Source organism: Myotis daubentonii, chromosome 17 (assembly GCF_963259705.1).
Source record: "Myotis daubentonii chromosome 17, mMyoDau2.1, whole genome shotgun sequence".
Classification (NCBI taxonomy): Eukaryota; Metazoa; Chordata; class Mammalia; order Chiroptera; family Vespertilionidae; genus Myotis; species Myotis daubentonii.
In genome coordinates, this window is record NC_081856.1 from 26,483,288 (window position 1) to 26,507,629 (window position 24,342).

The 24,342-nt window shown below is 44.0% G+C and overlaps 1 protein-coding gene across 1 annotated transcript in view; it reads right to left on the reverse strand.

Annotated features, from left to right (window-relative positions):
• Nucleotides 1-24,342, reverse strand: part of RP1 (RP1 axonemal microtubule associated) — a 141,927-nt gene that overhangs the window by 89,511 nt on the left and 28,074 nt on the right. Inside the window, 10 exon segments of the mRNA XM_059671758.1 lie at nucleotides 1,023-1,200; nucleotides 3,395-3,607; nucleotides 6,843-7,019; nucleotides 13,060-13,163; nucleotides 16,477-16,606; nucleotides 16,774-16,805; nucleotides 16,912-16,988; nucleotides 20,014-20,089; nucleotides 22,313-22,391; nucleotides 23,413-23,564. Of these exon segments, the coding sequence (XP_059527741.1) occupies nucleotides 1,023-1,200; nucleotides 3,395-3,607; nucleotides 6,843-7,019; nucleotides 13,060-13,163; nucleotides 16,477-16,606; nucleotides 16,774-16,805; nucleotides 16,912-16,988; nucleotides 20,014-20,089; nucleotides 22,313-22,391; nucleotides 23,413-23,564 (1,218 nt within the window).

Below are 24,342 nucleotides of genomic sequence, written 5' to 3' on the forward strand. Positions count from 1 at the left end.
GTGGATGGCAGTGAGTTAAGGTATACTAGCCCAATAATTTGCAAACTTTTAAAGATGGCAACTAAATGCTAAAAAGGAATTAATGCAGATAGCACAAAGAATAGGACCGGATAGACCACTATGTTAACATCAAGCTCTATTTTTTCTTATTTTAAACTATCTTCTGTAGATATAATATCACTATACGCATATAGTGATATTATATAAATATATATATACAAACTTTACATAAATATATATACAGACTTTGATAAGAAAAGACTAGGCAGACTTTGATAAGAAAAAGAGAAGTTAAATAAGAGTCATACTGACTAAGAAAATCATCAGGATTTTGATTAAGCCCAAATCCATGGGACTACAGCAGGGACAAATTAAACTACAAACTATATTTTGAAATAATTTAAGAACACAACAGAGTTGCCTCATTACCTGTGGTGTTCAAGCAAATACATTCTAAGTTTAAATTGTTTATGTAAAGATTTCAGATTCTTACTTCAATTTACTAGAGACCCTAAACTTAGATACAAAAAGTCAGTTTAAAAATACTCACATTTCTGTCCTATCCTTAGACTTCTTTTTTCAAATTCTATTTTTAATTCAAATATCATTTGTGTTGATCTTTTTCAATCTCCTTTCCTACTATGATCATAAAAAATTCATAGCAATTAAGCTGAGAATGTTTCTAACAGCCCCATCCCCTCTCAGTGTATGTGGAGATATCCTCAAATAAAATACAAGCACACAGACACACACACACAGAGATGCACACACACACAAGTGCACACACCCAATTTAAAAAACTACAAAGGAGCTTGATGTAGCAAAATCTTCATACCAAACATTAAATACCAGAATTTGAGGTATGTGGTCGTTATTACAGGTTTTTTTTTTTTTACTGCTTCTAGAATAGCAACCATAAAAAGCCTAACAGCAGAAATTTGCTGAGAAAAAAAATGATGAAAATATCAGTGTGTATAACCATCACGAAGCAAAAACAATGAAATATTTCAGAGTAAACGTACATTTGATGACTTGTGGATAGAAGAAAACATTCCCACTCTTGGTGTAAATAACTGGTTTCACCTGTCCATCTGACTGGAGTCCAACAAACAACCCTGGGCTCTTTGTAGATTCCAGGCTTATAGATGCATTTTCCAAGTTCTTCTTAATTTTAAAGTGACAGTCAATATCTCCTGTACCCTGCAATCAACATAACATGATTTTGTAACTCTGAGCAAACCCTGAAGGACAGAATTTTAAACCAGTCAGTTCACAAGGATATTATTTTGCTTCATTTTCAAATCCTCATGCCAAATCTAGAAACTGTTACATGAATTGCCCTATGCACTTGACCCTGTTCCATAAGATCCAGAAACAGACCAGGTGAGTGGCTGAGGCAAGGTGCACACCTTGGACAGAAGAGCTCGGAATCACAGAGAAGCTATGTTCTGTTTCAGTGTTGCCCATCTGTAGGAGAATAGAGAACAGTGAACTGTGAAGTTTTCCTTTTGGAAAATAATGTAATGATGAAAAGAGAGAAATTTTTGCCATAAAGTTTATTTACATTTAAACATAAACTAATTTTCTGTGCTAGTCCACATTTTCTGGATTGAACTGCCACCGGTAAATCGAGTTCACATAAATTGCTCAAAGACTGTATAGCAAAAATTCAAGACTTAGAAGCCTAGAAGTCATCTATATATCAGATAATCAAAATCACCTCTCTCTTTTTTAATGCCATTTATAATTGAATATTAGAAAAGTCACTATGTTCACATTTTATGACCTTAAAGAGGTTTTCTTATAAGATTTAAGAGTCCCAGAAGAGAAAGGTTTGTATACTTTGTGGATGTTGGTGATATGAAGGAAAAGCTACTTCCTGGTGTTCCTTCTCTAAGGTGACTGCATATTATGAAATTTTACTCTCAACTAGTCTGGCCATGATAATAACAATGTTACCTGTTGGTTTTCTTAATTGATTTTTTTTTTTTTAGAGAGAGAGAGAGAAATATTGCTTTCCACTTACTTGTGCATGCATTGGTTGATTATTGTATGTGCCCTGACCGGGAATCAAACCCAAAACCTTGGCATATCTGGATGACACTCTAACCAACTGAGCTACCCAGCCAGGGCCTGTTACCTGTTTTTATCTCAATTAGTCCACTTACCAGTTTAAAGACCATAAGCCTGACACTCTGTTTCTCAAGCATGACTTCCTCTTCTGTGAAATGGAATATAGCCCACTTTACAACCCTCTGGTGAGTCAATCAAGGACGCTAATTAAATGTGTGTGTGCACGTGCTTTCCTCTTTTGCCCTGTGAACATCAGTGCAGACTCACCAGTCCACTCAAGACAGGGAGCCAGAGAACCCTGAACGATCTAAGCCAGTGATAGCGAACCTTTTGAGCTCGGCGTGTCAGCATTTTGAAAAACCCTAACTTAACTCTGGTGCCGTGTCACATATAGAAATTTTTTGATATTTGCAACCATAGTAAAACAAAGACTTATATTTTTGATATTTATTTTATATATTTAAATGCCATTTAACAAAGAAAAATCAACCAAAAAAATGAGTTTGCGTGTCACCTCTGACACGCGTGCCATAGGTTTGCCATCACTGATCTAAGCCTTCCCTCTTCCCACCTCCAGAAACTCATGCAAACTCTCCCACACAGCCAGAGCCACACTGGTAAGGGGAAAGGGGAGTGGGGGCATCTCTGAGTTTATCCGAAAAAGAGTTTAAACTGTTTCAAACAAGAACAGATACACAGAGCATTAATCAGTAAGTTAAATGTATAATCCTTTTGCCGCTCAATCCATAGGAAAATTATAAATCTATAAAAGATGTTATGTTAGTTGCCTCCCACATCCCCTCCTAAGGTGTTAAAGAAGAGCCCTTAATACTTGAAATTTAAAATTACTTCCTTATTCAAAGTACAGGGTTTCCATTGGTGGAAATTCAGGCACCAAAAGCAGCAGCTAGGAAATATTGTTGAACTGAGACTTTCTAGTACCTTGGTTCTCAAAGTGTGGTTTGCAGACCAGCTCACCAACAGCTGGTTGTTATTAGAAATGCAGGCACACAATCCCACTGCAGTCTAAGATAGAATCTGCTTTCTAACACAATTCCCAGGTGATTTGTACACACATTATGTTTCAGAAACAGTGTCTCTCAAGGGTCCGGATTCCACTCCAATCACACCAAGCATTCCTACCAATCATACCCACTCATTAAAAACACTAGCTAAGGGAGACCACCATATATAACACCCAATTTCCAGATTGTTCATAGATTAAAACTAAACAAGGAATTATTAAGAAATTGCTATTCTCATATCTATTATTGGCAAATGTCTTAAACGTTTGCTGAGAAAAATAAGAGCAGATGCTTACTGTTCCATCACACTGGCCATCTTTAATCCTCAGATACATCCGTGCATTTTTCACACTTTCAAACATGCAAATCCCAGCGCTGATTTTATGCACTTTCCAGTAGGATTTTTCAGACTGGTTTCCCACTCCAGTGCAGCTGCCATCCGGCTGGAGACACAGGGCTTGGCACAGGCTTGTGGCAAGCAGAACCACAGCACTGTTGAGGAACACACCCTTCAGAGCAACAAATAGAACAGAAAAGCAATAAATAACAAGTTCAAGTATTGCTAGAGGAATATGGCAATAGAGGCCACTCTCTTACAGAAGTTGCAGTGATCAGGATCTTACCAGAAGCTTGGTGATTAAAAATGAGCAAAAAATGCCCAGCTAGCATGCTCAGTGGTTGAGCGCCAACCTATGAACCTGGACGTCACGGTTTGATTCCCGGTCAGGCACATGCTTGGGTTGTGGGCTCAATCACCAGTGTGGGGAGTGCAGGAGGCAGCCGATCAATGATTCTCTTTCATCACTGGTGTTTCTATTTCTCTCCCTCTCCCTTTCTCTGTGAAATCAATAAAAATATTTTTTAAATGAGCAAAAGAAAATAATAAATAGCTTAACTGCAATGCAAAACTGAACAAAAATAAAGGAGATAATCTGGTAGATTCCTGATTCACATGAATCATTATTTATTGAGAGTGTGAAGGTAAGCATCAGATGCTACAGAGATTTTAAAAAGATACAAAACATATATATACCACATAGAAACAGACAACAGTGTAGTGATAGCCAGAGGGAAGGGGGTGGGCGATAGGTGGAGGTGAGCAAAGGGGTGGGGGAGTGTGCAGATGATGTTTTGTTGAGTTGTATACTTGAAACCTGTATGGTTTTGTGAACCAATGTCACCCCAATAAATTCAATTTTTAAAAAAGATACAAAACACAAACACTTCTCTTAATAAATGTATAGTCACTATTAAAAATAGTTTTAATACTAATATAAAGCAGAATATTCTGCTAGCCAAGTACCTGAATTATGAAATGCATTGTATGCATATTAGTTAAATGTATGCATGTAAGAATACATCCTATATAATAAAAGGGTAACATGCAAATTGATCCTAACAGCAGAATGACTGGGAATGACTGGTCACTGTGACACACACTGACTACCAGGGGGCAGACGCTCAATGCAGGAGCTGTCCCCTGGTTTTCATTGTGCTCCCACAGGGGGAGCTCTGCTCAGCCACAAGTCAGGCTGATGGCTGCCCATACAGTGTTGGTGGTGGGAACCCCTCTCGCCTCCTCACCAGCGCTAAGGATATCCGAATGCAGCTTAGGTCTGCTCCCCGCTGGCAAGTGGACATCCCCCGAGGGCTCCTGGGCTGCCAGAGTGATGTCTGACTGCCAGCTTAGGCCCAACCCCCCAGGGATCAGGACTAAGCCAGGAGGTGGACATCCCCCAAGGGGACCCAGACTGCGAGTGGGCACAGGCCAGACTGAGGGACCACCCCCTCTCCCCCAGGTGCACAAATTTTTGTGCACTGGGCCTCTAGTAAATGAATAAAAGAAAAGAGATATTAAATATATAAGATATGTTTAAGAAAATTTTATGCAATCAACAGCTTAAGAGGAAGCTATAAATAGTTCTTTAAAGTTAATTAGACATATACTAACACTGTAGAAAAATGGATAAAATACATAAACACATAAGTCACAAAAGACAAAACACAAATGGTGTATAAACATAAGGAAAGGTACCCACACTAGTAATTAAAAAATAAATAAAACTAAAATTACATGTTTATTCCCCCTAGAAAATTGTCAGGTGCTATTTTTTAAGGACCATACTCAACACTTGAGTCAATGAAATGGATACTTTCCTACACTGCCGATGGGAGTTAGGTAGTAAAGAATTTAATATTACATAGAGAGGTCTGTGGCCTTCAGAGAGTTTTACTACCAAACCCTTAATGTAATACCTAATAGGAGTGTTTTTGTTTGTTTGAGGGTTTTGGGTCAACCATATAATATAAATGTGATTCAGGGTAGGAACTTTGAGTCACAAGGTGCCAGTTGACCTCCGAGAGGCAGGAGACTGAAATCAGCCACATGGACTCCCTATATGTTGGAACCCTAGTAAAGGCTCAGGTGAGCTCGCTTCCCTGGTTGGCAATACTCCATGCAGACTGTCACATATTAATGCTGAGAAAGTATCACTGTCCTGACTCCATGGGAAGAGGACAGTGTCTGCTACTTTTCCTAGACTCTGCCCTCTGTGTCTATTCCGTTAGCTAATTTTCATGTTATCCTTCCCTGCAAAAAAACCTTAACCATGAGTATAACAGAGTTCATGAGTTCTGAGCTGTTTTAGTGATCTCAAAGACCCCTGAACGCTAAAGTTTGTATCAGCAGTGAGGTGGTATATGAACTGTTCTCTCTAACTTCAGGGTTGACTTAAGTTTCTCAGGATTAAAAATTGGTACATTTCTGAAAGAAAATTTGGCAGTATGTTTCTAGAGTCTTAAAGATTTCGTATTCTGATCCTTATGTTCAGTTTCAAATTATCTAAGTTAAAAAAAATAATGGAAAAGAAAAAAGAACATAATAAAATATGTGGTCAAAGATTTGTCAAAGTATATGTTGCAGTAATATATGTAGAGATGTAAAATGAAAAGACAAAGATTAAAGGTACAATGATAAACAAATATATATATATGTATATATTCCTTATGTTTAAATATTATGCAACCATTAAAATCTTATTGTTTTGAAAAATGATAATGTGATAAAGTGTTTATTTTATAAATGTAAACAGTTTGGAAGAGAAGCTGACCTTGATTTGATTCATGAACCATCATTGACTAGCCATGCTATACTAGTCAAGATTCTTAACTTCCTGAAATGTTTTTCTCCCCATTTAAAAAACAAATAACAATATCTGTCAATATTTTCATGACGGTTAAATTTAGTCTTGTATGTAACGGAGGTCTCAATAAAGTGCCTGGCACAAAATACACAGTCTTATAACTGATAGACATTATAGTAATATGATAATAATATTATTTTTAAAATAAGGTCACAAACATATACTATAAAGGAAGAAGCATAAGTATTATGAAATCACTACATGTATATACCACACTCAAAGGGTGCAAACATTCTAATTGTCAGAAAAATTAAATATATACATTTGTTTGTCCCAAATGTAAGATTTTCTAACTTTTATTAAGAATCCCCACATCCATAGTTTTAACCTCCAATTGATATGGGATGTTACTCCCATTGGTTTGTTGCTGCTGTTATGATCCCTCTGGACTTTCAGTCTGGGTAAATAAAAGGCAATAGGCATCAATGCCACCTCGTGGGAAGACATCTGATTACCCCATATGACTCCATTCAAGAGCTTTCCTTAACAGAGAAAGTAGGTGTTCAGCAATATAAACTTTAATGACTTTCCTCCATTTTACCTTGACAAAAACAACAAATTCTTTGGAAAGGCCTGCATAGCCTGTTGATGATTCATCAGCTATTTTGCCATGGGAGTCAAAGATAACGGTGTGCCCAGGAACCTGTGCTGACTCAAGAAGTGCACAGCGGTTGGGCTGAACACGCACCCGTAGCTCAGTGGAGGCTCCACCACTAGCCTAAAAGAAAAGGGGGAAATCCTTTGCATTAACAATAGAGAGTAAATTTAAAATGTGTTGACATTATATGCCTATAGAAGTCTACTCCACTCTATAGCACTCTTGAACTATTTATATAATCTCATATCTTTGTAATTCAATAGTTTTGGTTCCCCAGCATCATTCCCAGTGTCTTTACCCAAGAACTTTCTTTTTCTCTTGATTCTCAGAACCTATGGTAGATTATTGGGTAACAATAAAAATAATTCCATAGCAGGATAATTTAATGAGATGTTAATATGTATTTCATCATTGTTTATTTTTTACTTCTTCATTTGCATCTTCCTAACTCAAGAGAGACTATCTGGGACCAAAAGCTGAAATGAATACACATGTATTACTAGGTTTTACTTTCAAAAAACTAAACATATCAAGGAGGTTATGCTATAGAGAGACATTCCTGGTTTGGGGGTACTGTTTGAGGGCTTACCCTATCTCCCCTCAGTACCCTAGAAAGCATTTGGGCCTGAAAAGAAAGGAGCCTCGGGTGCCTCTTGAATGGCTTGACCCATGACACTAGGGCTGGCTATAAGCTAAGTTCCCGTGTGTAGGTATGGTAGATTAGCAACAGACCTAATTACCTTCAAGAAACTATCTTGTTTGATAAATACATTACCAGCAACCAGTGTGGCCCTAAGCTAAGAGGGCTGTCCAGACATTCTGAGACCCCATTCCATGTGAAATCTTGTGTGTAGCGATATGATTCTCATAATAACTAAGCTGGAATATCTCATCAACCTAGGAGCTTTGAGATAGAGTTAATTTGATTTTAGAAAAATAAAGCAGTAGAACATTTGTTAAACTCAATTTAATTGAGTAGATTCCATATCCACTACATTCATATTTATTAAGCACTTACTATGACCAGGACCTGTACTGGGCAGAATGTGCTATGAAGTATCGTAAAGAAGGCACCTTGCTAAACCTGGAGCAGAGGGGAAAAGACTTCATGGAGGAAGTTTGACTAATTAACCACTTAGCCTAAATTTCAGTCACACAAATTACATAAGATTTTTTTAATAATTATTAATTACCCTTAAATAACATGCTGTGAATTCAAAATCATCATGTAATATTACATAACATTACTAGAAGCCTGGTGCACGAATTTGTGCACGGGTGGGATCCAGCCAGCCAGCTGGGGGGAGGGGCTGTGGGAGCTTGGCCGGCCCTGCCCGCATCGGCCTGGTTGGCCAGCCGCAGTGCGCATCATAGTGACCGGTCATTCTGGTTGCTTGGCTTTTATATATGTAAACTAGCAGCCTGGTGCATGAAATTCGTGCATGGAGGGGGGTGGTTCCCTCAGCCCAGCCTGCACCCACTCCAATCGGAGACCCCTCGGAGGATGTCCGACCACCGGTTTAGGCCCAATATCTGTGGGATCGGGCCTAAGCCGGCAGTTGGACACCCCTCTCACAATCTGGGACCGCTGGCTCCTAACCACTCACCTGCCTGCCTGCCTGATTGCCCCTAACTGCCTTTGTCTGCCTACCTGATTACCCCTAACTGCCCTCCCCTGCCGGCCTGATCTCACCCCAACTTCCCTCCCCTGCTGGCCTGATCTCCCCCCTAACTGCTCTCCCCTGCCAGCCTGATTGCTCCTAACTGCCTCTGCCTGCCTGATCACCCCTAACTGCCCTCCCCTGCCGGCCTGATCTCACTCCCAACTGCCCTCCCCTGCAGGCCTGATCTTGCCCCCAACTGCCTTCCTCTGCCAGCCAATTTGGTTCTGATTGGTCAGTTTCTATGTCAGTCAGCATCAAAAGCTCCACCTCCTAGGCAGCCTTTGGTTCCTCACAGTTGACCCAGATTTGATTCTGACTGGTCAGTTTCTATGCCAATCAGCATCTCTGGACCTATCAATGGGGCCTGATCAGAAAGGTGGGGCTGATAAGCAGCCCAGGTGGAGGCCTGGAGAGAAATAGAGGCACAGCTGTTGGCCAGGCTGGGAGAGAAAGAGAGGCAAGTTCTGATCAACGGCTGCCACAGAGGCTACAGATCAGACCCTGCCTCTCTCTCTCTCTGCAGGCTTCTCTCCGGGCCTGATCCTCAGCCCCGTAGGCAGTCAGTGCTGGGTCAAGGTGCGTGCAGTGGCCCCAGTCAGTGCTGGGTAACCCAGCACTGACTTCCGGTCTGGTTGAGCCTTTGGTTGTTATTACCCTGGCTCTTTATTATATAGACTAGAGGCCCGGTGCACAAAAATTTGTGCACTCGGGGTTGGGAGAGGAGGTCCCTCAGCCTGGCCTGTGCCCTCTCACAGTCTGGGACCCATCAGGAGATAATGACCTGCTGGCTTAGGCCTGCTCCCGGGTGGCAGAGGGCAGGCCTAATCCTAGGTGTAACCCCTGGTCGGGCTCAGAGCAGGGCCCATTGGGGAGTTGGGGCCCCGCCTCCTGTCATGCACAGAGCAGGGCGGATTGGGAGGTTGCGATGCCACCCTCAGTCATGCTCAGGGTAGGGCTGATTGGGGGGTTGGGGCACCACCCCCTGGCACACTCAAGGCAGGGTCCATAGGGAGGTTGCAGCGCCACTCCTGTCATGCACAGAGCAGGGCTGATCAGAGGGTTGGAGCTCCGCACCCTGTCACACTGATCCCGGTGCTGGGAAGCCTCCCTGCTCCGCTGATCCCAGGGCCAGGACGCCTCTCGGCTCCCCTGATCCCTGGCCCGGAGGCCTCTCGGCTCCGCTGATCACCGGGGCGGGAGGCCTCTCTGCTCCGCTGATCGCGGGGCCTCCGACTCCACTAATCACGGGGCCGGGACGCCTCTGGACTCCGCTGATCACCGGGGCCGGGAGGCCTCTCGGCTGATCACCGGGCCGGGATGCCTCTGGACTCCGCTGATCACAGGGGCCGGGAGGCCTCTCGGCTGATCACCGGGCTGGGAGGCCTATGGACTCCGCTGATCACCGGGCCGGGAGGCCTCTGGACTCCGCTGATCACCGGGCCGGGAGGCCTCTCGGCTCCGCTGATCGCGGGGCCTCCGACTCCGTTGATCACCAGGCCGGGAGGCCTCTCGGCTCCGCTGATCACCGGGGCTGGGAGGCCTCTCGGCTCCGCTGATCACCGGGCCGGGAGGCCTCTGGACTCCGCTGATCACAGGGGCCGGGAGGCCTCTAGGCTCCGCTGATCACCGGGGCTGGGAGGCCTCTCGGCTCCGCTGATCACCGGGGCCGGGAGGCCTCTCAGCTCCGCTGATCACCGGGGCCGGGAGGCCTCTCAGCTCCGCTGATCACCGGGGCCGGGAGGCCTCTGGACTCCGCTGATCATGGGGCCGGGAGGCCTCTCGGCTCCGCTGATCACCGGGCCGGGAGGCCTCTGGACTCCGCTGATCACCGGGGCCGGGAGGCCTCTCGGCTCCGCTGATCACCGGGGCCAGGATGCCTCTCGGCTCCGCTGATCACTGGGGCCGGGAGGCCTCTCGGCTCCGCTGATCGCGGGGCCTCCGACTCCGCTGATCACCGGGGCCGGGAGGCCTCTCGGCTCCACTGATCACCGGGGCCGGGAGGCCTCTCGGCTCCGCTGATCACCGGGGCCTCCGACTCCGCTGATCACCGGGGCCGGGAGGCCTCTCGGCTCCGCTGATCACCGGGGCCGGGAGGCCTCTCGGCTCCGCTGATCACCGGGGCCGGGAGGCCTCTCGGCTCCGCTGATCACCGGGGCCGGGAGGCCTCTCGGCTCCGCTGATCACCGGGGCCGGGAGGCCTCTCGGCTCCGCTGATCACCGGGGCCGGGAGGCCTCTCGGCTCCGCTGATCACAGGGGCCGGGAGGCCTCTCGGATCCGCTGATCACCGGGGCCGGGAGGCCTCTCGACTCCGCTGATCCCAGGCCCTGAGGCCTCTCTGCCCTGCTGCTTCAGGGCTGTTTTGCTTCGCTCTGCTTGGAGCCTGAGTATGCCAATTAACCGCCATCTTTTAGCTTCTATAATTGAAACATTCTATCTTTTGGAGTTGTTGCTTCAGGAGCTCAGAGCCCTGCAGCTGCGGGGATCCTTGACTTTCTCCATCGCTGGGGCAACCAAGCCTCCTATTCTCAGCTGCCTGGCTGCCAGCCGCCATCTTGGCTGACAGTTAATTTGCATATCTCGCTGATTAGCCAATGAAAAAGGTATCGGTTGTACGCCAATTACCATTTTTCTCTTTTATTAGTATAGGATACTAGGGGCCCGGTGCACGAAATTCGTGCACTGGGTGTGGGGGGAGGGGGAGTGTCCCTCAGCCCAGCCTGCCCCCTCTCACATACTGGGAGTCCTCAGGCGTTGACCCCCATCACCCTCCAATCGCAGGATCAGCCCCTTGCCCAGGCATGACGCCTCTGACAGAGGCGTCAGGCCTGGGCAGGGGACCCTCATTTCCCCCCATCACTGGTTCTGCCCCCAGCCCAGGCCTGATGCCTCTGGCCCAGGCATCAGACCTGGGCAGGGGACCCCCAGACCCCTCTGATTGCTGGCTCTGCCCCTTGCCCAGGCCTGATGCCTCGGCCAGAGGCATAGACCCCCATCACCCTCCGATTGCCTGATCGGCCCCTTGCCCAGGCCTGACGCCTCCGCCAGAGGTGTCAGGCTTGGACAGGGGACCCCCATCTTCCCTCAATCACAGGCTCTGGCCCCCGCCCAGGCCTGAGGCCTCTGGCCCAGGAATCATGCCTGGGCAGGGGACCCCCATCTCCCTCTGATCGCTTGCTCCACCCCCCGCCCAAGCCTGACGCCTCTGACCCAGGCTTCAGGCCTGGGCAAGGGGACCATCATATCCCCCCAATCCCCGTCTCCGCCCCCCCACCCAGGCCTGATGCCTCTGGCCCAGGCATCAGGCCTGGGCAGGGAACCCCCAGCCCCCCGCCAGGCCTGATGCCTCAGCCAGAGGAGTTGACCCTCATCACCTTCCGATCACCAATCACCAGATCGGCCCCTTGACCAGGCCTGAGGCCTCCGGCAGAGGTGTCAGGCCTGGGCAGGGGACCCCCAGCTCCCCGCGGTTGCAGGCTCCGCCCCTGCCCAGGCCTAACGCCTCTGGCCTAGGCGTCCGGCCTGGGCAGCGGGGACCTGCAGTGGCAGCGGGGGGCGCCGCGATCACGCGGGCTCCGCCCCTGCCCCTGCAGGACGCCTTTATGCCCTGCCCCCCACCTCTTAGCTCCCCCCTGGGTTTCCGATCACTGTCAGTGGCAGGGGGCTTCTTCCTGCTTTCCCTTTCGCCTCCCTGCATTGTGCCTACATATGCAAATTAACCGCCATCTTGTTGGCAGTTAACTGCCAATCTTAGTTGGCAGTTAATTTGCATATAGCCCTGATTAGCCAATGAAAAGGGTATCGTCGTACGCCAATTACCATTTTTCTCTTTTATTAGTGTAGATGAGGAAGCTGTCACATGAGAGCTGGAGTCCGATGGCCTGTGTTCAATTCTTGCTTTCCCACTTACTAGCTCTGTGACTTTGGGCAGCTCACTGAATTCTCCTATACTTCAGGTTCCTCTTCTGTTAAATTGGCGTAATAATGGATTCTCTCATACAGTAGATGTAAAGACTAAAATTTATAACACCTATTAAGCACATAAGACAGTTTATGACAGTAATGTCTCACTTTTCAAAATACATAATATGCATGGATTTTTAAAGATAGCTTTCTATATTTGTGAATTTCAAGCACAAACTAAGCAATACAAAGCATAATTACATGAAATTATTGGATTCTGTTTCCTAATAATAGTAACACTGAAAGGGTCTTTGACAAGTTAGATTGTCTCCTTTGGGAGGCTTACCAAAATTTTGAATGTTATCAGAGAAGTGGTCTACTTTTGGGTTTCGGTCTAAATTCTAATTGTAGACATTTAGGAGCATGTATGCATTAGAATCTCAAAAATCAGTGAGACAAAACAGAATGAAGAAAGTGGAAGTAAAAACCAAAGGAAATACAATTTGATAATCTTATAAAAGTACCTTATGCAAAAATATGTTATATATAAATACAATACTATTGATATATGACAAAAAGAAAAATTACTACCTACCATTCCAGTGACAAAGCCATTGTTAACAGCAAGAGAAAGATGCCTTATTTCATGACTTTGGAATATGCATATATTTCCTTTGTTGAAAATAACATCAAAGAGACCTGGAAAACATTTTAAGTATAGCAATTAATTCATAGTTTTAAGGATTTTTTCTTATTTAATTATACATTGAAATCTCCTAATAATATCTCTCAGTTAAATTTTTGTTAATTAGTGAAAAGGTAGAATGCCAGTAGCCTTTGATTATCTGTATCTTGCTTGGCAATTTGGTGGAATGTTCATGGAAAATCTTTAATGCCTTCCCATGCTAATTGGTAAACTCCTGAGACAAGCCTCCCCCGCCCCCCCCCCCCGCAAAAAAAAAATAACCACTGGTGGTCCCAGGAAGATAAATAATGCTAGTGTAAAAAACCCCTTACCCTTCTATAAATCTCAGAGATTTGGGGTAAAATAAAATTATGCATTACCAAAGTAATTACATATGATTTGGGCATTAATGACTGGTTCATATGATTGTGATGACAAAGATTCTTTCATCGTGTATTTGATGGTTTTTAGTTCTCAATGTACTTTTATATACCTTTTATCTTAAAATTTAAGCTTTTGAGGCATAAATTTTTGTCTACTCTGTGCACAGCTATATAACAGCACTTAGAAGAGTTCCTAGAACATAGTGAGTGCTCAAGAAATATCCTTTAGATATATTAGTTAACTTAGGTCCCCATTAGCCTATAAATACAAAACTATACACACTCGCACTCACAGAGTTAATCCCCATTTGGCAAGTGAGGAAACTGAGATACAGAGAGGTAAGGGACTTTCCCAAGACCCCTACGTAGTCATAGAATAGAAATGGAACCAGGACTTCAGGTCTTAGTCCAACATTCTTTGCATTACCAATAATCCTTCCTTTAGGACTTATAGCCAACAAATTTTCAGGAATCCACTCTTGTAACAACAATAAATGAAGGCCATTTTTGCTTTTACAAACAGCTGGTTCTCAATGATGAGTCAAACAAGCCAGATATAAAAGAATATGCATTGTTTGTTTTATTAAATAAAGCACAAAAACAGACAGAACTATCCCAGGGTCTTAGGAGGCAAGGTAATGGTTACCTTTGTGGGGAGAGTGACTAGAAAGAGGCACGAGATTGTTTCTGGAGTGCTGGTTATGTTCTATTTCTTGATCTGGGTTCCAGTTACATGGGCATGTTCAGTTTGTAAAAATTCACATTAAAATATGTGTATTTTTTTCTGCATATGGATATTATTGAAAGGGTTCAGAGTATGCCACCCCAAAAGTATGCCCTTTTGGCACAAAGATTATTTTGAGCTGAAGGCAACTGAGAAAAGAAAAGACACAGTATGAACTCCTTGTCCCCCACTCTATCAGCCTAAAAGCAGAACATAGATTTATTTTGTGAAGGTATCTCCCAACCCCACTTCCCCAACAAGAAGGGAATAACAATCTTATGACTGGAGACACGTGGCACTGAGAAAGAGATGACACAAGTCTCACTAATTAGCTCTTACCTCGCATTAGCTTCCCCAAATACATCCTTCCCAGAGTTGGCAGCCCCTAGGACCTCAAAGACCTTTTCCTTTGTCTTGTCACTTCTCTATAAAATTATTGTTCTTTTTAAAATGCTATGTAAGCCCCAAGTTTTAACCATCCCTTTGAGTTCAACTCCCTTCTTTTAGTTCATCACTAAGTTCTCTCCCATAACATGATTTTAAAATAGGTGATTTCTTGAGCCATGACTTATTTCATTTCCTAATGAGTTGCTGAGGTTTGTCTGTGTGGTGTGTATGTGCATATAAATATTTATACATAATATAAAATAATGTATCTAATATAAAATATGCATCATATAATATCTATAAAATGGTTTCATGGTTACAAAGTTAAATTTTCTAAAATAAAGCAATCTGCCAGGCTGGTGTCAACTTATGAACCAGGAGGTCAAGGTTCAATTCCCCATCAGGGCACATGCCTGGGTTGTGCGCTCAATCCCCACTAGGGGGCATGCAGGAGGCAGCCAATCAATGATTCTCATCACTGATGTTTCAATCTCTCTCTCTCCCTCTCCCTCTCTGAAATCAGTAAGAATATATTTTAAAAATAAAAATAAAATAAACCAATCTTTCCTTCTTCACCACTGTCAATATAGCCCATTTTGTATTAACTCAAAACTTTGAGCTTAGTCAACATATAACAAATGAAGCAGAATTATGGTAGTTATTGTGTGATTTAGGTTCCCTAAATCCTAATTTTTAACATGGAATTATTTATATATTTGCTTTACTTATTCACCTAGTATGTGTATATTCATCTAGAGTTAACAAGTGCAATGAATGAATTCTATCTCTATATATTTTTAAATATATTTTTATTGATTTCAGAGAGGAAGGGAGAGGGAGAGAGAAACTGAGACATCAATGATGCGAGAGAATCATTGATTAGCTGCCTCTTGCATGCCCCCTACTGAGGAGCGAGCCTGCAACCCGGGCATGTGCCCTTGATGGAATCAAACCTGGGACCCTTCAGTCTTCAGGCTGGCACTCTATCCACTGACCCAAACCAACTAGGGCTACCTTTATATTTTTATTTCAATTAATTCATTGGCAAAAGTTTTTAGTTAAGAATCGGGTCTGATGAAGAGATTAATTCTACTATTCTAAATTTTAAAAGGATTTCACTGTATATTGAAATTCTCTTATATTAATTTAAAGTTATATTTCCAAAAGTGAAGGACTTGCATATTAGTTCAACAAATCACTCCAAATGGAAGGATTTCTGCCTAATTAAGCTCTAACTTATTTTTGTCTACTTAATAAAATTCATCTTAATGGCTAAACATTAAGGATCTTCATAAAATTAAATCATGTTGATGCATATTTCTAGGTAATCCTGGACATTATAAGGTGTGGGATGTTATTAAATTTTGTCTTCCTCATTACATTTTGAATCTCTGGAATTCAGAATACTGTCTTAGTTATTTCTGTGGCCATCAAACTATTTAACATTATGTTTTGAACAGGATAGGCATTCAGTATTGAGTAGAACCAACTTAATTCCTTAAATGGCCACACTGTGTAAGAGCTACACTGTGGCTGTCTATGAACAATTATAATGTTAATTGCCTACATTTTAATCTTCAATTTAGTAATATCAAATATGATTTTCATGGTGTAATGTTCTGGTCAATGACATTTTCTGCCCAGATTTAAAGCCTGTCATCTATTGATCATTTATATTAATGCAGATAGTGAATTATTTAAATGACCCAATACTGGTATAAAGACATCTGAAAAAGAAGAAGCAAAACTATAAATTAAACTAGGTCTAGAAATCTGCCTTTTTCCAGCTCCCAAAACTGCCACAGCACCACATGCTTTGCCCAGTGATTTTACCATATTTGTCTGTCTTCTCTCCAACTGCATCAACTATGCCATCTGGATGCAGACGGACAAACCCTCCCGTAAGCTTGTTGTAGAATTGAAGAGTATTTCCCTTCATAAACTTCCAGCTTTCTGCAGCCCACTAAATAGGAAAACAAAACAAAAAAAATATCAATATGAAAGACAAAAAGAAGAACATTACGAAGAAACACCCCTTACTAAACATTATGTACTGTTTTCTTTTAACACATCAATTAGCTATTTGAACACTCTACCAAATAATTTTTAAAGCCAAAAGTAAAATCTTACTGTTTCCTTTCTATTACGTTCTAGCTTCTGCCCTGAGGATATAAAGGAAAGAAAGGGCCATTAATTTCAGCAGTGCCATGCCTTCCTCAATCATCATAGACTAGAGCTCTTCAAGAAATGTGTGTACATGACACTCACTTGCAGAGATGATATTGTTATCCCTGGCATAGAGTTCTCTGACAATTTTACCATCATCTTCCCCTTGATCCAGCCATCTGTGGAAAGAAAGTGTACCTAGTATATTCTGGATTTATATTTATACTAACCATGGGCAATTATCTAGCCCAGTCAGAAATAATGGATAATGGACATTAAAAAAAGCCATAGGTATCCAGTTGGTAAAAGCAGAGTAAAAAATGGAAAAGGAAATGCTTAAAATGACTGAGAGTACAGGTGAAGTAGGAGAAGCTACTAGCAGGTAAGGATGAAATATGTTTCTCCTAATTCACAGGTGCATTATTCAATCAGTCTGTCCAGGTCATACATTTTACATCCACTGGACCAATTATTTTATCCTGTTCTCTGGCCACCAATTACAGTACAAACAGTATCAGTTATTTTATAAATGGCTGTTATTGGTTCCACGGGAAAAGAGACAGGAAAATGTCGAAAGAAAGAGCAAATCTATAATCACTATTGGGGAAAATAACCCAAAAATCAAGGGCTGATGACAGTGGGTCAGCATATCATCAACACTAATAAAAGAGAAAAATGGTAATTGGCGTACGAGCTACCCTTTTCATTGGCTAATCAGGGCTATATGCAAATTAACTGCCAACTGAGATGGCAGTTAACTGCCAACAAGATGGCGGCTAATTTGCATATGTAGGCACAATGCAGGGAGGCGAAAGGGAAAGCAGGAAGAAGCCCCCTGCCACTGACAGTGATCGGAAACCCAGGGGGGAGCTAAGAGCTGGGGGGCAGGGCAAAGGCTGCCCTGGGGCCGCCTTTGCCCTGCCCCCCAGCCATGATCAGAGAATCAGGTGCCTTTTCCGCCCTGGCCAGTGATAGCAGGAAGTAGGGGTGGAGCCAGCGATGGGAGCTGGGCACGGTCGAAGCTGGCAGTCCCAGGAGCTAGGGGTCCCTTGCCTGGGCCTAAAGCGAAGCCCACGATCGTGGGGCCGCTGCAGCTGCGGGTCCCCGCTGCCCGGGCCGAACGCCTAGGCCAGAGGCATCAGGCCTGGGCAAGGGGCCGATCCTGCGATTGGAGGGTGATGGGGGTCAACGCCTGAGGGCTCCCAGTATGTGAGAGGGGGCAGGCTGGGCTGAGGGACACTCCCCCCCACACACACACCCAGTGCACGGGGATCAGCGGAGCCGCGAGGCCTCCCTGCACCGGCATCAGTGTGACAGGGGGCAGTGCCCAAATCCCCTGAACCCCCTGATCGCCCTGCGGCTCTGTGTGCGACAGGGGGCGGGGCCACAACCTCCCTATCCGCCCTGCTCTGTTCGGGACAGGGGAAGGCGCCCCAACCCCCTGATCAGCCCTGCTCTGTGCCTGATAGGGGGGAGCTGCCCAACCCCCTGATCGCTCTGCGGCTCTGTGTGTGACAGGGTGCAGTGCCCCAACCCCCTGATTGGCCCTGCTCTGTGTGTGACAGGGTGTGGTGCCCCAACCCCCTCCCCCCCCGCCCCCCCCCCCTAACGGGTCCTGCTCTGTGTGTGACGGGGTAGAGCCATAACCTCCCCTTCGGCCCTGCCCTGAGTGTGAGAGTGGCAGCGCCCCAACCCCTCTGATGGGCTCTGCTCTGTGAGTGACAGGGGCCAGCGCCCCAACCCCCTGATTGGCCCTGCTCTGTGCGTGACAGGGGGTTGCACTGCAACCTCCCCATCGACCCTGCCTTGAGTGTGACAGGGGGCGGTGCCCCAATCCCCCAATCGGCCCTACCCTGAGCGTGACTGAGGGTGGCATCGCAACCTCCTGATCCTCCCTGCTCTGTGCATGACATGGGGCGGTGCCCCAACTCCCCAAATGGCCCTGCTCTGAGCCCGACCAGGGGCTGCACCTAGGGATTGGGCCTGCCCTCTGCCACCCGGGAGCAGGCCTAAGCCAGCAGGTCGTTATCTCCCGAGGGTTCCCAGACTGGGAGAGGGCACAGGCCGGGCGGAGGGACCCCCCCTCCCTCCCTGAGTGCACAAATTTTTGTGCACCGGGCCTCTAGTCCTATATAATAAAAGGCTAATATGCAAATAGAATGAACGGTGTAACAACCAGAACAACCAAACAACCGAACAACTGGTTGCTGTGACATGTGCTGACCACCAGGGGGCATGTGCAGAACATGGCAGGTATTGGCCATGGCAGGATGGTGGAGCAGGTGAACAGGGGCGCCAGACCAAGGCAGGGCACTGGTTACTGTCATTGCAGCAAGCCTCTGGTGGTTACTGAAAATTCTTTGCTTCCGTGCACCACGGTCCCGCCCGGCACTCACATCTGCTGCCAGTGCTGGCCCCGCTTGCACCCACTGCCGGTGCCCGGCACCAGTCCCAATCACTTGGTGCCATCAGTGGATGCAAATGGCAGCTGCTGGCCCTGATCTCCCCTAAGGGCTTCTCCACCTCCTCCTGCTCCTGATGGGTGATCAGGGCAGCAGCCGCTGCTCACACCCACTGACAGCGCCGGCCCCACTCACACCCACTGCTGGTGCCAGCCCCAATCACTCCATGCTGTCAGCAGGTGCGCGCCAGGGCTGGTGCAGTCAGCATGTAGGAGTGACAGCAGTGGGAGCAGGGCTGCCAGCAGACAGGGGACCAGAGGCAATGGTGGGAGGGGTCAGGAGGGGGCGTGGAGGATGGGCCGACCTACCCCTGTGCCTACCACAGCCTTGCAGCCCATAGTTCCTGTCAAGGTGCACGAATCCATGCACTGGGTCCCTAGTTTTTGTATAAAAAGCCACATATGACATTTATTTTATACATTTATTTTTTAACCTAATTTGGGATCTAATCCAATGGGAATAAGTTTTCTTAACGGACTTTCATTCTCCTTATTAGAGAGAAATTATATTTTTAAAATCTACCTTAATTTTCCAAGAAATATTTAAATTTATATCATCAGGAATAATGATAAACATAATGGATATCTTTCTAAATAGAAGAAATAGTACCTAAAATTAATGTTCCAAAAAGTTACCCAGCAAAGCACTATTAACCAGGAAAAACTGAATAAAAAATCTATTTCTCTAGAACTTGGAACTGATATGAAATGAATTTAGTCAATGTAAAAGCACATCTACAAACCTGTGGCAGAAGAAGACATATTCATGGTTGGTTGTAGGATCACTGATTACAACATCGTCAAGAAACCAGCCATTTCCTATACACAAATTAAAAAAAAACAAAAAAAACAAACGTGGTGTGAGTATGTATGGTTCAGGTTTTACTTGAAGTTTTGAGAAAGAGGTTCTAGTTTCCAGACATATATAAAGGCTTTGGGAACCTTTAAGCTTTCATACTTCAAATAAAGCAAGACATAAGAGAAGTAAGCTTGAAAAAGCATCTAAAACTGTTTCTTACCCATGTAACAAAAACACAGTATATTTCAAGGCCTCATGTTTCGTTACCTACTTCAATGTTTTTCCTAACAGTTAAAAATAGAACAATTCTGCAACTGCTCTTGATTTCATAAACTGCATTTATAATCCTGGACCTGGCATCTCCCAAAGAATATATATCTGAACTATTTCCAAAATACGTTTGTGGATGAAAAGGGGCCACATGCTAACCTGGCTAGCTCAGGGAGGGCCTGTGCGGTGGCCTTGCGAACTCAGAGACCTAAAGTAACCACAACAGATGGGCTGAAATTAAAACTTTTTAACTAAAAGCAAATCATGGCTCTTAGTCATGTCCTAGACCGACATCTTCCCTGACAAAGGTCAATCATTACCTTAACTGAGCCTGTCTATTGTCTTTCTGCATCTATAACATATCTTTGGATGTCAAAGTAATTTTCCTTTCTCCAGACCCCTCAAAGCATGGGTACTGCTCTGCAAAGCTCACAAATACCCTTCATTAATTGTCAACCGTTAACTATCCTGTACCTACCTATTGTAAAAGAAGCATGTGTCTATCATTTTACTTTTTATCCAATCCCAGAGGCTTCCCCACTTTGCTTCCTCCCATCTCCCTAATCTGTCACCAATGGATTTCATGTAACCCACATACATTTCATCTTTGGATTGTAATGTATAAAATCAGGGGCAAAACTGCCATTTTCCGGAGCATTCTCTCAATTTGTTGAGATTTTGCTTCCTGGCCATTGTCAACAGTTTGGCTCAAATAAACTCACAAAAAATTCTTCACAGGTTTGAATGATTCTTACATTGACAAAACTCTCAGCAAAGTGGGAATAGAGAGATCATATCTCAACAAGATAAAGGCCATATATGAAAAACCTACAGCCAACATCATACTCCATGGGCCAAAACTAACATGTTTCCCTGAAAGACAGGAACATCACTCTTATTCAACATAGTACTGGCAGTCTTAGTCACAACCATCAGACAAGAAGAAAAAATAACAGGCATACAAATTGAAAGGAGGAAGTAAAACTGTCACTGTCTGTAGAGGACATGACTTTGTACATGGAAAACCCTGAAGATGCCACCATGTGGGCTCTTCTTCCTGTCTCTCCTGCTCTGGGGTTGGGATCCCAGAGTGGAGTTGAGACCCCACACTCCCAAGGGGAGGGACCTTTGCAGCAGATGTCACAGGGGCTGAGGGCTGCCACAGCTTTTCGAGGGGTGCTGCCCCTCTCTGGACTCCCCTCCTCTTACTAGTCTCTACATGGTTTCTTCAGTGGTCCTTATATATAATATGTCAATCAGCTGCACTTCACCTGGTTTTTCAAGTTGATCGTGAAGTATTTTAGCTGTAAATCTGGTCCCTGGCTGGGAGGAAGGAACCTCAGTCTCCAGCTATGCTGCAGACATTCTGGAGACTCTGAGAACTTTGTTCTTAACATTTTGAAAATTATACATTGATACTTTCAAGAAAAAGTTTATTTTTTATCATTTTTGTGGTATATGCACATTAATACTCTTGCCTTTTGTTAAAGGATTTTGTTTATCTTATATGGGTATTTCATACACTAGAAGAAAATTACTTCATTGGGAAGAAGTGGGTCACCTCTCAGCACTGATGGGAAAACTGAGGAAGAAGCAGACACAAATGGCAGCAGAAAATACAGCTGAGACCTTGCTGCCAGGACAGTCTCCCTGACGTGCCACTCTTGGCACTAGAGCTTGTGCTTCATGGACTGTCACTGCTGCTGTAACCACCAGTAGCATGCTGAGATGTTTCCACTGCCATAGCATTTAATCCAAAACTCCCCCAATATTTATGCATCACATTTCCTAGCATTCTAGGCAGAACAGCTACTTAGTCAAGCCTATCTTATTTAAAGAATATCTGGGGACACTATTTTAATTTCAGTCAATACTTATACATCAGCCTATTAAAAGTTTTCTATAATTATTCTCTAAATTTGTACAGAGTTTCATATGATTATTATGGAAGCAGACCTATGGAAGACTCTTACCTGGGCCAAGCCCATCGTGTCCTATGACAATTTTGTATAAATCCCCAAGGTGCACAGCTTCTAGGAAGAAGGTGTCAGTCTACAACAAATCAAACAAGTATACTTAGATCTAGACTATGAGTCTGATTTCTAACAAGAGTATAAATTTAGATATAGTAAAAATTGTGAAAAGAATTAGGTTCATTCAGTAAATATTCAAATATGTTTAAAATAAAACAATAATATTAACTTATAGAATGTGATAAACAATTTTCTAATATACCCTACTCCTTTTCACTACCAATTTTTCATTACAAAAGCATACATTGGGTCTCCCTACAGACATATTTTTCAAAGCACGTTGAGATTGGTAAGAAAGGTGGAGGTGCGGACCGGGCTGGTCCGACATCCACCTGTGCTGTTTTTCTAATCAGGAGGGAGATCGTCTCTGTGGAGGCCACCCGTGAGGAGCAAGGGGTCCCAGCACCACACCAGACCCCCAGCCCAGAGTCCCAGAGTTGGGAAGAGAAGCCCCTTATTGTCTATTGGCTGTAAAAAGTCACTAGCTGTTCTCTGGGACTCTTTCCCTCTTTTGTCTCTTTGCTGCACTAGAACTTACTTCAGGATCACTGAGCCTCTGTCTCACTAAAAACCTATTCAATGATGTTTGGTTTGGCCTACATTTTAACACTTGCCTGAAGCGAAACACTGCATTGTCACTGAACAGTCTGCTAGTTCTTTGTCAGGGTGATATTTCTCAATAAATATTCACAGCACAATTTCCTGAGATAACAACATGAGGTTTAGCAGTAAACTGACTCATACTTGTGCATTCTCTCCTTTGTTATCTGAGAGACACGTGATTGATCATACAGGTATCAATATGAAAGGGTTGCTGGGTCAAGAACTGAAGTTCTGTGAGACATACGAGACATTTTTTCCGTAAACAACTTGATTGAGAACCAAACTGTTCAAGATGGGAGACATTTGAGAACTGAGGTTTGACTGCATACTTAACACTACTGAACTGTGCACTTGCAATAGTTAAGCTGGTACATTTTATTTTATGTGTTCTTACCAGAAGTTTTTTTAAACCAGACAAAGGACTTTTCATCACTTACTTGTCCTCTTAAAAAACTGATGGAGCTCTTCGGTCGAAATAGTTGTCTGGATCCTGTATCTCCCTTTTTCCCATAGATTGATATGTAGACGTTTGCTACTGTCCCAGCATTCCAAAGCTCGCCTGTTGCCACATGCACTTCATATACTGTCACTGATAACAAAAGAAAAATAAGCTTCTTATGCCAAGCATTACATTTATGATAGAAAAATTATAATACATATACATATATATGATCAAGAGTTCCAGTTTCAGTTAAGATAGAGTGACACACTCCACCCAGTCTCTCCCACTGAATACAGCTATAAAATCTTGACAGAATGCATGGAACAGCTATATGAAGACTTTGAAAATAAAGAGTAGCATGGAGATTGGCGAAGAAGACCAGTATTTAAAGTACCAAGATGTGGCAGTGATTTTACCATTTTTTTTTTTCTTTTTCACCCTCTGTCATCTCCCACCTGGTAGCAGACACAGGCAGAAACTGCCACAGGAACCATTGCTGGGGTAGGAAAATCTGAACTGTAATTAACAACTGTTGGAGGCTCATTGCTGACAAGTCTGAGTGTTTAAAACTCCAGGGGCACCCAGTCATACTTTTGTGAGTTTTGTCTCCAGGAGATCAACTAGATTCTGACAGTAAATATCAGAGAAAATTTTCCTCCTGTTTCTTTCCTTAGGAAGAGGAGAAAGGGGAGCAATCTGACATATACCAGAACATTCTGTTCTTAATAAGGACTGTCCTCAGGAGAAATGAGTTATTTATTATAATGTGTTCGTTACAATTAAAAACAAATTTAAAAAATACCTTGCACAGCCTGAGAGAGCCCACTTTTTCCCTGGTTTTCTTAGCAACCCTTATTGTCTTCAGGAAAATAATTCCATAATTAAAACATATTTTTCAGGTTAACCAGGCAAACACTTTTAGACT